The 15,376-nt window shown below is 43.1% G+C and overlaps 1 protein-coding gene across 1 annotated transcript in view; it reads left to right on the top strand.

The window, feature by feature from the left end:
* LOC126458163 (sodium-independent sulfate anion transporter-like) overlaps window positions 1–15,376 on the top strand; it is a 177,883-nt gene that overhangs the window by 70,628 nt on the left and 91,879 nt on the right. The window contains exon 2 of the mRNA XM_050095031.1: window positions 8,620–8,752. Within this exon, the coding sequence (XP_049950988.1) occupies window positions 8,620–8,752 (133 nt within the window). The remainder of the gene's footprint in view (window positions 1–8,619; window positions 8,753–15,376) is intronic.

Genomic DNA, 15,376 nt, shown 5'->3' with positions numbered 1-15,376 from the left:
CGGGAACCGGTGTGACCACAGCGGCAAGGCCATTGGTTCAGTTCACGTAACTGAAACGTTTTTAGTTGGAGGGTAGGTCCCACGAGCAGGTAAACACGAGATCATTAAGAGTTGTGATCGTGTCTAGTGCCAGTCCCATGTTCCTGTTTCGACTCATAACTACTATTTGATCATTATTCATTTTTCATTTACCTAATTAATCGCATGAGAATTTTCTACATCGTATAACTCAGAACGGGTAAAACACGTAACGCACTGCTCCTCTGATAACTCTTTCAACCTAACAGCTCAAGTTATCACCCGCACTAGCCACTACTGGTAAAATGCCATCTTCATTACGGTTAGTGTCATTCTCTATCGTTCTCCATGAAAACCTAGAAAATTTAGTTGAAACATGGTATCTGACAAATGCCATTGCTTATTATTCACATGCGACTGTTAACTTTAACCTCCTGCATTTAATCAGATCTTAACGATAACTTCTTTGACAACCTTCTATTTTCAGTCTGTTTACCCTTTTGTTTTTGGGTTAACAGTCTTTTAACTAATTTGATGCGGCCCTTCGCGAATTCTTCTCCCTCTTCGTTTCACAATAGTTCTTCCACTTAACATACTCAATTATTTGCTGGATGTATTCCAATATCAGTCTCCCCCTACACTTTTTATGCTCTACCGCTCTCTCTAGTATCAAGGAAGTTATTCCCTGGTGTCTTAATACATGTCCTATCATCCTGTCCCTTCTTCTTGTCAGTGTTCTCCGTACGTTCCATTCCTTGCCGGTTCTGCGGAAAACCCCATTTCTTACCGTCTATAGCACCACACAGCAAACGCTTCGATTCTTTTCTTTTCTGATTTTCCCACAGTCCATCATCGACTAATTTGCTATTTATATTTTGCTCGATTCGTTCGTCACTTGTTATTTTACTTCCGTGTTAGAAGGTAGTAAGGTTATCTACTCAATTTTTATGTTAATTTTATCGCTAGTCTCATTTCTGCCACTCCCACGGTTTATTCTCAGTGGTTATTGCGTACGCATTAGACTGTTTATTCAATTCAGTAGATGCTGTAATTCTTCTTCACTTTCTCTGGGGGTAGCATTGTCATCAGTGAAGCATCATTGACATCTCTTCAGCCTGAATTTTACTACCATTCTGGAAACTTATTGCTAACTAAAATTTTTCTCCTCACCTACGTTGGCATTAATGCCATAGTTCATAATGATTACTGTTTTACGCAACTCCCACCAGCTCACGAACTGACTGACGCCACAGGTCTCAAACGAGGTCAAATTTTCACGAGCTTCAATGGAAAGAGAGATGTACTGTCAACACTACAATGCCCACAATGCCCAACGACTATTTCTTAGGTTACCAAAGGACTTGGCTGTGATAGATATAGTACGTTTACACATGGTTCCCATAAATCGTTTAAGGCAAATGCAGGGATGGTTTCTCTGAAAAGGACTCGGACGACTTTTAACCCCGTCCTCCAACCTGAACTTGTGCTCCATCACTAATGACTTCATCATCTATGATGTGTGAAACCCCAATATTCCTTCCTAAACTGACTCAGTCAATGCCGAAACGCTTCCTCTGAAAAGGACATGGATGATTTGCCTCCTTTGCTTTTCGTTTCCCAATCCGAGTGTCTCTAACAACCTTAACCAGAAGGGTTACTCGACTGAGAATTCTGCTTATACAGACTCTCTCAAATAGTACAAGTCATAATCTATAATATATCGCCAGTTGGTATTTTTTGTGATCTTTCCAAGGCGTTTGATTGTGTAGATGATGATACTCTTTTAGAAAAACTCAAGTTTTTTGGAATCGATGGCTTTACACACAGCTGGTTTAAATCATACTTCAGTAAGCAGAAAGTTATACTGAAGGTAGAAAATTTTACAGACTGGGCTAAACAATAATCAGGGAGTCCCACAGGGCTCAATTTTGGGTCCATTCCTATTCTATATTTATCCACTTAACATTCAACAAGGAAAATTGGTACTTTTTGCAGAGATACTAATGTTATGATACATCCCCTTAGAGACAAAACAACATAGGAGTTAGTGAATGATATTTTCTAATGAACGTCGTTCTCTGGAAACGGACTGTCCCTAAATTAAAAAGCTTTACATTCAGTTCTGTACAACAAATAGTCATACCAACTATTGATTTAGAATAAGAACAGGAGTCAGTAAGTAGAGCAGAATGCTCCAAATTTTTGGGTGTACATATTGATGAAAGCTAGAACTGGAAGAAGCATATTACTGAGCTTCTCAAAAATTAAATGCAGCTCCCTTCGCTCTTCGTACAACTGCTAATCTTTAAAACAAACGCATCAACTTTTCATAACTGGGATTCACAGTCATGTACATTTTTTTTGAAAGATTGGCGTAAACATGATGTCTTTCAAAAAAAAACGTATCAACTTCGTGACATATTTGCATATTTGCACTCAATAAAGTCACATGGAGTAGTTTCCTTTGGCAACTCATCACTTAAAAATAAAGTGCTGATTGAACAAAACCGAGCAGTAAGAATAATACGTGGTGTCTACCAACGGACATCGTGTAGGTATCTCTTCAAGATGCTAGGTATTTTAACTTCGCGGTCACAGCACATATATTCGCTAATGAAATTCATCTTAAATAATCCAGGGCAATTAGAGAAGTACAGTGGTGTACATACCTGCAACACTAGAGGGAAAATGACCTTTATTACCTATCGATAAATTTGTCAGTAGCTCAGAAAGCACTTCAGTACGCAGCAGTAAAAATTTCTGTTCTTTTTTACAATAAATCATTTCACCTGGACAACTCTTTCTATTCCAAAAAAAGTGTAGTTGCATGAATAGGAAATGGCTCTGAGCACTATGGGACTCAACTGCTGAGGTCATTAGTCCCCTAGAACTTAGAACTAGTTAAACCTAACTAACCTAAGGACATCACAAACATCCATGCCCGAGGCAGGATTCGAACCTACGACCGTTGCGGTCTTGCGGTTCCAGACTGCAGCGCCTTTAACCGCACGGCCACTTCGGCCGGCGCATGAGTAGGACTGAAAATAATAGTGTGTTTATTAATTCAACACTAATTATGTATACATGAACCATAGACCTTGCGTTGGTGGGGAGGCGTGCGTGCCTCAGCGATACAGATAACCATACCGTAGGTGCAACCACAACATAGGGGTATTTGTTGAGAGGCCAGACAAACGTGTGGTTCCTGAAGAGGGGCAGCAGCCTTTTCAGTAGTTGCAGGGTCAACAGTCTGGATGAATGACTGATCTGGCCTTATAACACTAACCAAAACGGCCTTGCTGTGCTGGTACTGCGAACGGCTGAAAGCAAGGGGAAACTACGTCCGTAATTTTTACCGAGGGCATGTAGCTCTACTGTATGGTTAAATGATGATGGCGTCCTCTTGGGTAAAATATTCCGGAGGTAAAATAGTCCCCCATTCGGATCTCCGTGTGGGGACTACTCAGGAGGAAGTCGTTATCAGGAGAAATAAAACTGGCGTTCTACGGATCGGAGCGTGGAATGTCAGATCCCTTAATCGGGCAGGTAGGTTAGAAAATTTAAAAAGGGAAATGGTTAGGTTAAAGTTGGATATAGTGGGAATTAGTGAAGTTCGGTGGCAGGAGGAACAAGACTTTTGGTCAGGTGAATACAGGGTTATAAATACAAAATCAAATAGGGGTAATGCAGGAGTAGGTTTAATAATGAATAAAGCAGTAGGAATGCGGGTAAGCTACTACAAACAGCACAGCGAACGCGTTGTTGTGGCCAAGATAGACACGAAGCCCACGCCTACTACAGTAGTACAAGTCTATATGCCTACTAGCTCTGCAGATGACGAAGAAATTGAAGAAATGTATGATGAGATAAAATAAGTTATTCAGGTAGTGAAGGGAGACGAAAATTTAATAGTCATGGGTGACTGGAATTCGAGAGTAGGAAAAGGGAGAGAAGGTTCAAATGGCTCTGAGCACTATGGGACTTAACATCTATGGTCATCAGTCCCCTAGAACTTAGAACTACTTAAACCTAACTAACCTAAGGACATCACACAACACCCAGCCATCACGAGGCAGAGAAAATCCCTGACCCCGCCGGGAATCGAACCCGGGAACCCGGGCGTGGGAAGCGAGAACGCTACCGCACGACCACGAGTTGCGGGCTAGGGAGAGAAGGAAACATAGTAGGTGAATATGGATTGTGGGTAAGAAATGAAAGAACAAGCCGCCTGATGGAATTCTGCACAGAGCATAACTTAATCATAGCTAACACTTGGTTCAAGAAACATAAAAGAAGTTTGTATACATGGAAGAAGCCTGGAGATACTGACAGGTTTCAGATATACACTCCTGGAAATGGAAAAAAGAACACATTGACACCGGTGTGTCAGACCCACCATACTTGCTCCGGACACTGCGAGAGGGCTGTACAAGCAATGATCACACGCACGGCACAGCGGACACACCAGGAACCGCGGTGTTGGCCGTCGAATGGCGCTAGCTGCGCAGCATTTGTGCACCGCCGCCGTCAGTGTCAGCCAGTTTGCCGTGGCATACGGAGCTCCATCGCAGTCTTTAACACTGGTAGCATGCCGCGACAGCGTGGACGTGAACCGTATGTGCAGTTGACGGACTTTGAGCGAGGGCGTATAGTGGGCATGCGGGAGGCCGGGTGGACGTACCGCCGAATTGCTCAACACGTGGGGCGTGAGGTCTCCACAGTACATCGATGTTGTCGCCAGTGGTCGGCGGAAGGTGCACGTGCCCGTCGACCTGGGACCGGACCGCAGCGACGCACGGATGCACGCCAAGACCGTAGGATCCTTCGCAGTGCCGTAGGGGACCGCACCGCCACTTCCCAGCAAATTAGGGACACTGTTGCTCCTGGGGTATCGGCGAGGACCATTCGCAACCGTCTCCATGAAGCTGGGCTACGGTCCCGCACACCGTTCGGCCGTCTTCCGCTCACGCCCCAACATCGTGCAGCCCGCCTCCAGTGGTGTCGCGACAGGCGTGAATGGAGGGACGAATGGAGACGTGTCGTCTTCAGCGATGAGAGTCGCTTCTGCCTTGGTGCCAATGATGGTCGTATGCGTGTTTGGCGCCGTGCAGGTGAGCGCCACAATCAGGACTGCATACGACCGTGGCACACAGGGCCAACACCCGGTATCATGGTGTGGGGAGCGATCTCCTACACTGGCCGTACACCACTGGTGATCGTCGAGGGGACACTGAATAGTGCACGGTACATCCAAACCGTCATCGAACCCATCGTTCTACCATTCCTAGACCGGCAAGGGAACTTGCTGTTCCAACAGGACAATGCACGTCCGCATGTATCCCGTGCCACCCAACGTGCTCTAGAAGGTGTATGTCAACTACCCTGGCCAGCAAGATCTCCGGATCTGTCCCCCATTGAGCATGTTTGGGACTGGATGAAGCGTCGTCTCACGCGGTCTGCACGTCCAGCACGAACGCTGGTCCAACTGAGGCGCCAGGTGGAAATGGCATGGCAAGCCGTTCCACAGGACTACATCCAGCATCTCTACGATCGTCTCCATGGGAGAATAGCAGCCTGCATTGCTGCGAAAGGTGGATATACACTGTACTAGTGCCGACATTGTACATGCTCTGTTGCCTGTGTCTATGTGCCTGTAGTTCTGTCAGTGTGATCATGTGATGTATCTGACCCCAGGAATGTGTCAATAAAGTTTCCCCTTCCTGGGACAATGAATTCACAGTGTGCTTATTTCAATTTCCAGGAGTGTATTATATAATGGTAAGACAGAGATTTAGGAACCAGGTTTTAAATTGTAAGACATTTCCAGGGGCAGATGTGGACTCTGACCACAATCTGTTGGCTATGAACTGCAGATTAAAACTGAAGAAACTGCAAAAACGTGGGAATCTAAGGAGATGGGACCTGGATAAACTGACTAAAGTAGAGGTTGTACAGAGTTTCAGGGAGAGCATAAGGGAACAATTGACAAGAATGGGGGAAAGAAATACAGTAGAAGAAGAATGGGTAGCTTTGAGGGATGAAGTAGTGAAGGCAGCAGAGGATCAACTAGGTAAAAAGACGAGGGCTAGTAGAAATCCTTGGGTGACACAAGAAATATTGAATTTAATTGACGAAAGGAGAAAATATAAAAATGCAGTAAATGAAGCAGGCAAAAAGGAATACAAATGTCTCAAAAATGAGATCGACAGGAAGTGCAAAATGGCTAAGCAGGGATGGCTAGAGGACAAATGTAAGGATGTAGAGGCTTATCTCACTAGGGGTAAGATAGATATTGCCTACAGGAAAATTAAAGAGACCTTTGGAGAAAAGAGAACCACTTGTATGAATATCAAAAGCTCAGCTGGAAACCCAGTTCTAAGCAAAGAAGGGAAAGCAGAAAGGTGGAAGGAGTATATAGAGCGTCTATACAAGGGCGATGTGCTTGAGAGCAATGTTAAAGAAATGGATGAGGATGTAGATGAAGATGAAATGGGAGATATGATACTGCGTGAAGAGTTTGACAGAGCACTGAAAGACTAAGTCGAAACAAGGCCCCGGGAATAGACAACATTCCATTAGAACTACTGACAGCCTTGGGAGAGCCAGCCCTGACAAACGTCTACCATCTGGTGAGCAAAATGTATGAGACAGGCGAAATACCCTCAGACTTCAAGAAGAATATAATAATTCCAATCCCAAAGAAAGCAGGCGTTGACAGATGTGAAAATTACCGAACTATCAGTCTTTACAAACGAATGGAAAAACTGGGAGAAGCCGACCTTGGGGAAGATCAGTTTGGATTCCGTAGAAATATGGGAACACGTGAGGCAATACTGACCCTACGACTTATTTTAGAAGCTAGATTAAGAAAAGGCAAACCTGCGTTTCTAGCATTTGTAGACTTATAGAAAGCTTTTGACAATGTTGACTGGAATACTCTCTTTCAAATTCTGAAGGTGGCTGGGGTAAAATACAGGGAGCGAAAGGCTATTTACAATTTGTACAGAAACCAGATGGCAGTTATAAGAGTCGAGGGACATGAAAGGGATGCATTGGTTGGGAAGGGAGTGAGACAGGGTTGTAGCCTCTCCCCGATGTTGTTCAATCTGTATATTGAGCAAGCTGTAAAGGAAACAAAAGAAAAATTCGGAGTAGGTATTAAAATCCATGGAGAAGAAATAAATACTTCAACGTTCGCCGATGACATTGTCATTCTGTCAGCAAAGGACTTGGAAGAGCAGTTGAACGGAATGGACAGTGTCTTGAAAGGAGGATATAGGATGAACATCAACAAATGCAAAACGCGGATAATCGAATGTAGTCGAATTTAGTCGGGTGATGCTGAGGGAATTAGATTGGGAAATGAGACACTTAAAGTAGTAAATGAATTTTGCTATTTGGGGAGCAAAATAACTGATGATGGTCGAAGTAGAGAGGATATAAAGTGTAGACTGGCAATGGCAAGGAAAGCGTTTCTGAAGAAGAGAAATTTGTTAACATCGAGTATAGGTTTAAGTGTCAGGAAGTCGTTTCTGAAAGTATTTGTATGGAGTGTAGCCATGTATGGAAGTGAAACATGGACGATAAATACTTTGAACAAGGAGAGATTAGAAGCTTTCGAAATGTGGTGCTACAGAAGAATGCTGAAGATTAGGTGGGTAGATCACATAACTAATGAGGAGGTACTGAATAGGATTGGGGAGAGGAGGAGTTTGTGGCACAACTTGACTAGAAGAAGGGATCGGTTGGTAGGACGTGTTGAGGCATCAAGGGATCACCAATTTAGTATTGGAAGGCAACGTGGAGGGTAAAAATCGTAGAGGGAGACCAAGAGATGAATACACTAAGCAGATTCAGATGGATGTAGGCTGCAGTAGGTACTGGGAGATGAAGAAGCTTGCACAGGATAGAGTAGCATGGAGAGCTGCATCAAACCAGTCTGAGGACTGAAGACATCAACAACAACATGTATACATGTCTTGTAAACTGATTCGTTCCACATCATTTCGATAAAAGGATCTTTCAGATCATCTATTGAATATGTAACTAACTATCGTCATCGACACGTTAACTTCTAAAATTCGTTCCTTTCTGCTTTCACTCTCATCCTAATTGCCTGCTGAAATGTTTTCATACCCTGGATCATACCGCCCGCATCTGGATTTAAGGCGACTGAGGTTTCATCGTCTCAGCCTCAGTAAGGGCTTCTCAAGAGATAAGGCAGTTAATCCGTCCTTAACGATCTCGTTACCACTGAGACGCCTTGGCACCCGAAAAACTCCTCACACAGAATCTTCCATTGGACTCTGTCCTGAGGAACAAATAACCGTAACAGCTTAAGGCGGGGAGATTTGCAGAAAGCGGTCCACCTTATCTTCTCGCGGCGCGCACGCCTAGACCTGAGAGCCGACGCGGAGGCGCTTAGACAACAGCACGCGCCAACAGGTGGCGTCACCATGCGAGTGGGTGGACCAGGGGGGAGGAGGGGGGGGGGGGGGTTGGAGGCCGTCGGTGGGTGGGGGTAGCGCAGTGGCGCCTCGTATAAGAGAGTCCCAGTGACGCCGGAGCTGACAGACGCTTGCGCTCTCTGCTGTGCTGCAGATGACCGTCGCCGCCTACCACGCCAACTCCGCCGAGATGGGTTTCGACGCTACTGAAGACGACATCTACGCCAGCGCGGCCTACGAACAGCAGACGGCCCGGCAGCAGCGCGCCGGCAGCACGGACACCATCCGTAAGTTCCACTCTGCAGGTGTTTGCCACTGTCGCAGCTCATCTACCGGGTGTTTCACAATTCATGTTGCACGTTTCTCGTGGTTGTAGATGGCACTTAGTAGATCAACTTTTACAGATATCAGAACGATTTTCGCTTGTAACTTTCGACTGGTTCGTTTCTGAACCAGTGTAGCGACCCTTCTTTCTATCCCGACTTCCGTATCTTGCATGAAAGTAGGAATGTTAATTTATCTATACATTGACTGGTATTGAGGGTTTTTGTTTTATCCCGGCTAGTTCTTAAATTAACCCCAGTGAGTCACTACAAGTATTGTCTTCCCAGTTTTGAAGGAAAAAACCATAAGTAAAATAATACTAGTTTTATCAATAGATTCTCGTTCACTTGTTTCAGTTACTAGTCTGCAGTTTATTCTTCGTGAAAATCACGTAACCTAATTATTTATGAACCTAAATCGAAGTAAAGTTCAAGACAAATAGTCAGTTTCAAATTAACACGTTATTTTATTTAACAATAATTATTAATAAATCAGTTCATTCACACGAAAGGGGTTCTTCGAATAAGTATCTAATCTGGAATCCCGTCAATATCAGAGATACTAAACAATGTTCTGTCACTTTCGATAAAAATATTGTTCCCGTTTAATATCCATAAACTGTCACGAACTATGATTACTAGTCGCGTGAAGTAACGTTTTTCCACTATCAAAGTACAAAGTACGAATCTGTCCAAAAATCGTTAATTCCGTAAAATATTTAAATCTTCACACGAAGTGACGTTATAGTCAGAGAGATTATTGATCACCTCCCCGTTCCTCTAATATGACAAAAGTTCCAATTCTGATCTGAAATTATTGCTTCCCAAAAAACAATCTCGTCGCGATTTATTCTTGCGCCCTGGTTTAATAAAGCTCCTATTGTTGCTTCCTAAAGCTGTACGTCCTAATTGATTTCGAACAGACTAGAGGATAGAGACTGGAGTATCATAATTGCATTGTATGTCTATTTATACTTTAGTAAACGCTATCTTTGGTGTTCAAGACCTACGTTCTGTGACTATAATATTGATTTTCTCATATATAAGACTAACTAATAATTTAACCATTTCTATCGTTTTTCCCCCTCCCATGCTTCCAAAATTTATGATTAAAATTCTTTTCTTTTTCTATTATTTTTCTACTATAGATTTCCCTCTATTTGTCTCTTATTTCTATTTCGTACATTACTATTAGTGGAGGGGCTTGGGACATTTTCTGAATTTATATTTCGAGGTCATGGGAGCTAATTTGGGAGCTATTTTGGTTTATTAACACCGAAAGGCGTTGTAGGTGTTACACCAGACACACATTCATCCTTCTCCATCAGCCTTGAAAGTCAGTAACATCATCGCAGAATCACTCAGTATAAACATACATATACAAATACTGGAACCTATAACTTTGACGCTCTGTAGCGCCGTTGGATGACGTTTCCTGACATGGGTTCCATGTAAAACCTGATCTACCAAGTCCCCTCTACAAGCCCCAAAAGTGTGTAACATGAATTATGGAACACGCTTTATATCACTAAACGGCTAAAACGGGAATACCGTTTCAGTCGTAAGCTGCCTGTATTACGTCTTCGAGGAGTACTAAAACTTGATTTTTATTATTTCTGTCAACTATCAAAATGGTTCAAATGGCTGTAAGCACGATGGGACTTAACATCTGAGGCCATCAGTCCCCTAGACTTACAAGGGGAGTTCACGACGTTTGGAACCCGGATTTACTGCAAACTTCGTACACTCGTAGTAATCCATGGGGACAACAAAATGTGTAAGCAGTAGCGCGTACTTCTCAAGCGTTGTTGAAAAAATCGCAAGATAATCTCGGTCGTCAAATATATACCTGCGCGTGGCCATTTTTACCATGAAGCTGCGGCATAACGCTTGAGAAGTACGCGCTACTGCTTACACATTTTGTTGTCCTCATGGAGTACTACGAGTGTACGAAGTTTGCAGTAAATCCGCGTTCCAAACGTCGTGACCTCCTCTTGTTAGAACTACTTAAACCTAACTAACCTAAGAACACACACATCCATGCCCGAGGCAGGATTCGAACCTGCGACCGTAGCAGCAGCGCGGTTCGGGACTGATGCGCCTAGAACCGCTTTTTTTATATATATAAACTCATTTTGTTCGTTTTCGATCGTTGCATCTGCTCGGGGCGGACGTCGCAAGACACCCGTTTCAGTTCGTCGTTGATCCATTAACTTAGTTTTTTTATTACACAGGGCAGCTAACCATCTTACCGAACACGCTGAGTTATCGTGCCGGGCGAAGCGCTCGGCCACAGCAGCCGGCTGTCAACTATCGATCGAACTTAAAAATTTAAAGTGCTCTCGTAACCTACTCATTAACAAATATATTCTTACGATGGTCTTAACACAATAAGTGAAGTATTAAAGTTAGAAACTGTGCATATTTTGTCTTGACTCAGAGTAACTCACAGCGCGCATGTTACCTAGACTATAAGCCGGCCGGAGTGGCCGAGCGGTTAAAGGCGCTACAGTCTGGAACCGCACGACTGCTATGGTCGCAGGTTCGAAACCTGCGTCGGGCATGGATGTGTGTGATGTTCTTAGGTTAGTTAGGTTTAAGTAGTTCTAAGTTCTAGAGGACTTACGACCACAGCAGTTGAGTCCCATAGTGCTCAGAGCCATTTTTGAACCTAGACTATATTCATTTAATATTTGAGAATGAGAGCACTTCGCAACTTCCAACAAACTTTACACATAATTTCAAGCCTTTTCGAAACTTATCTGGCAAACTGCTCTACGAAAAATACTGAATGGAATAAAATTTATCACTTACTGTATTTTCGTTGTTTAACCAGAAAAGTCCAGCATCAGGCATGATTTTCTAACTTACTACATCTTTACTATTAACTCTAGTCGTACACATGTCGCAGACAGTATCCACACATACGATTGAATGTACTGGCAAAATTATGTTCTTGTAGGATACGTAGTTCACAAGATATGACATCGTAAACATTCAGTTTTCAGAAATTGGTTTTGCAGGATCATGATACAGCCTCCTTGCCCTTTTGTTAGTGGAGTGTTGTTACAGTAACGAATGTTTAATCTTGCGATACGCTTGGTCGTGATCTTTTTAATGTCATGCTCACCTCGTAATAAGTTCGATCTACTGAACTGCTTGCTTTATTCTCAAACGATATCTTGCAAATAGAAGACACAGGTCCACAGGTATAGTCCGTCTTTATAGTTTTCCGAAAGATTTCCGTCGTAGTAACACATATGCGACTAACGACCAAGATATGATCATATAGGGAATCTTCACAAATGTGCGAGTGATTCGGTGTAATTTTGTCTGAGAGAACCCTTTACATCACGCCACTCTGGGGGCGCCACATAACGTTGTATTTGTATTTGTGGTTTACAACTTAAATGATCACATTCACGTCCATTGACACACTACGGATGTATACTTTTTATCTTCTAGGTACGCCAATGAAGCCAGTTAAAGATTACAGGGGTGCTTTTCCAATCAAGGCGTCAGTCTATCTGCTCTACAAATTAATATAGTATTGGGTTGGGACGTAAGTCCGTAGCCGTTTTTGCATAAACACAAAAGAAACACATAACAGAGACATTAGATATTACTAGCATATTCTCCACTATTTACAACAGTCTGTCAATGCTAGGGTAACTTTTCGACACCGCGACTGCAGAAATCACGTGGTTTTGAGGCGAAGGACTCGTCGAGCCATTTTCGGAGCGCATTTTCATCCGGAAAGGAAGTTCCTCGAAGGCTGTTCGACAGAGAGCGGAAAAGGCGAAAATCTGAGGATGCCAGATCGGCTAAATAAGATGGGTGCGGAATGACTTCCCATCCAACTCCTATATAATGTCTGTATCAGTCTAAGAGAATGTTGGCGGGCGTTATCACGGAATAGCATCACTTCACGCAGTCTTTATGGTCGTTGCTCTTGGATGGCGTCTTTGACGCCTCTGTAGTTGACAACAAATGTCAGCAGCGATGATTCCACCTCTGGGAAGCAGTTCGTAGTGCAACACACCATCGCCGCGCCACCAGTGGCATAACATTGTCTTTCGTGGATGAGCGTAGAGTTGCTACTTTGTTTGAGCTTAACCATACCTTTCTTTTCCTAATGTCAGCATGCAGACACCCTTTCTCGTCAGCAGTAAGGATACACAATAACAATAGTCGATGTTGTTCACGACCCTGTTGATGATGAGCAAGCAGAGATGCACGTATGACAACCCACTTCCCTAGTGCATGCGATGTTGCAAGATGGTAAAATGATCACACATTTGCTAGTTTTCAGGTAAACTGACGTATATAATTGTGGATCCGTTTAAACAATCTTCATCAAATCCCGAAGGTCTTCCTGAACGTGGAGAGCCTCTAATGACAAACTATCCTCCGTAAAACGAGAAAACGATTTTTTTGCCATGCTCTTTCCAAATGTAATGCCGTGCGGGTTAGTCGCGCAGTGTAAGGCGTCTAGTCACGGTCGGCGCGGCTGCCCCCGTCAGAGGTTCGAGTCCTCCCTCGGGCATGGGTGTGTGTGTCGTCTTTAGCGTAATTTAGTTTAAATTAAGTAGCGTGTAAGCTTAGGGACCGATGACCTCAGCAGTTTGGTCCCATAAGCCCTTCCCACAAATTTCCAACGGTAATATTTCCTTACACGGTGCAATTTTTCCTGGCTCCCTCAGATGCTGTCACTACTGCACTAAGAAGAATGTGTGGGAAATGGTCCTATTTCTCCACTTAGCACTCCATTTTCTAGCGTCGACAGCTCCACTCAATCTCTCAAAATGATTAAATGACAATATTTGAACTGAAATATCAACAGTGAACTACAAATAAAAAAGACATTCAGTAAATAAACCGATAGCGACCAGATACCAACTGCAAAACAAAAGCGCTACGAACTTATGTGCCAACCTAAAAAAACTCAAATTTCGGTGACATTAACGAAAACAGTTCAGTAAGTACGGTGTCCAATAGGTATCTGTCTTCTAAGAAACTTGTTTCTGAACTGTGTAAACTCCGTTCTGCATGTGATCGTATCTTAACCGTTTGCATATCGTATTTTCTGAGATGAAAATCATAGTCCAGTCCAGTATTTCTTTAAACTAGAGTGAAAAACCACTTAAAAGCCACACTCAGGCTGACCAGTGTACCAGCCACGGTCGTTCAACCGTCGCGCAGATTCGACCCCGGGTCTAGCTCACCTTCCTGCTTTTCAAGACACTAGTTTCTGAATAAATAAATTAAACTCATACACAGCAAATTCGCGGACAATAAAAAACAGGACTTGTACGTCCAATTTAAAAAGTGCGTGTAGACATTGGAGGGAAGCTCATGTTTTATTCTAAACATCTCAGCAAACAGCCAATCCGATTCTGTGTCTAGGGCTGACAAGGATATGTCAGTGATGTCGTTCATCTTCTCACATCAGAAGTGTGCTGATTGTATGATGCGAATTCTATGGAGGTCTTTTTTCTATAGGGCCTCCCTTCTCCCCTCACAGCCCTTCCTTGCCCTCTCCAAAGGGACTTTCATCAGCGAGCTTCAGTGCTTTAGTGAAATTTAAAAGTAAATGTCATGTTCCGACAAAACGTTATTCATAATTTTCTCACTTCTACAGAAATAAAGAAAGTAATCAAGAAATAAATAGTATGAAATGAAATTGCTTTCCTCGGAGTCCATATGGCGTGACGAGAATTCCTTTTGAGAACTGATACCTTCATGATGTGTAGCAAGAACAGGAAGTGTGTCTCTTCATAAGGTAAATTTGTATACAAATATCTTGACGTACCGTTATCCTTACAGAAAAATAACAGAACGAAGGACAATCTTCAATGGGCAGCAGATAGTCGAACTGGCAGTCCGTCAAAAGAGTTTAAAGCCTGGTATGTTTCTTGATTGTCAGATGGAAAAATAAAATACTCACTGGAAGCTATACAAAAATAATAATCATTATCGAAACAGTTCGTCGAAAACGTTTTTTTTATGGATAACAAAATAATCGTCTTCTAAATCAAAAGCTCCTGACGGAAATATGGAATCAAAAATAACATAAACTGGCAGTATACATTCTCGTCGACACTCGAAGTAAATGTTCACCTCCAGAGTTTACATCGTGCTTGGACATCAAACGTACCTTAAATATAAGAAACAGAAGTTTCTTCCAGCTGTTCTGTAGGTCCAGAGTTAGGCTTCGTCTCCCAGTACGCCAGCCACTTGTCCCCAGTACACAAAGAGACGTGTACCGGAATGTGCACCACACCAAGCAAGGCCAGAACATTCTTGAGGCAAATTGCCTACGTCTGTTTTTCTGTCAGTGCTCTTCTAATGAAGTGTTACACAATGGAAAGAAATCTCAGCACATGCAGCATAGGAAAAGTAAATATGGACTTCGGACAGCACAGTAGATTTGGAAATCACATTAAATCACCAGACATGACCAAATTTCAATCTCGCAGAGATCAATACGAATCGCCTTTTGTTCCCTGCGCCAGTGGAGTTACGTTCCATGTCTCACTACGTGCCTTCGCTGTATGCCTGTAGAAAGAGCCCTTTTGTTAATTTTCT

This window comes from Schistocerca serialis, chromosome 2 (genome assembly GCF_023864345.2).
Source record: "Schistocerca serialis cubense isolate TAMUIC-IGC-003099 chromosome 2, iqSchSeri2.2, whole genome shotgun sequence".
NCBI lineage: Eukaryota > Metazoa > Arthropoda > Insecta > Orthoptera > Acrididae > Schistocerca > Schistocerca serialis.
Note: the sequence above shows the minus strand (reverse complement) of the source record. Positions and strands in the feature narration are given on the sequence as shown.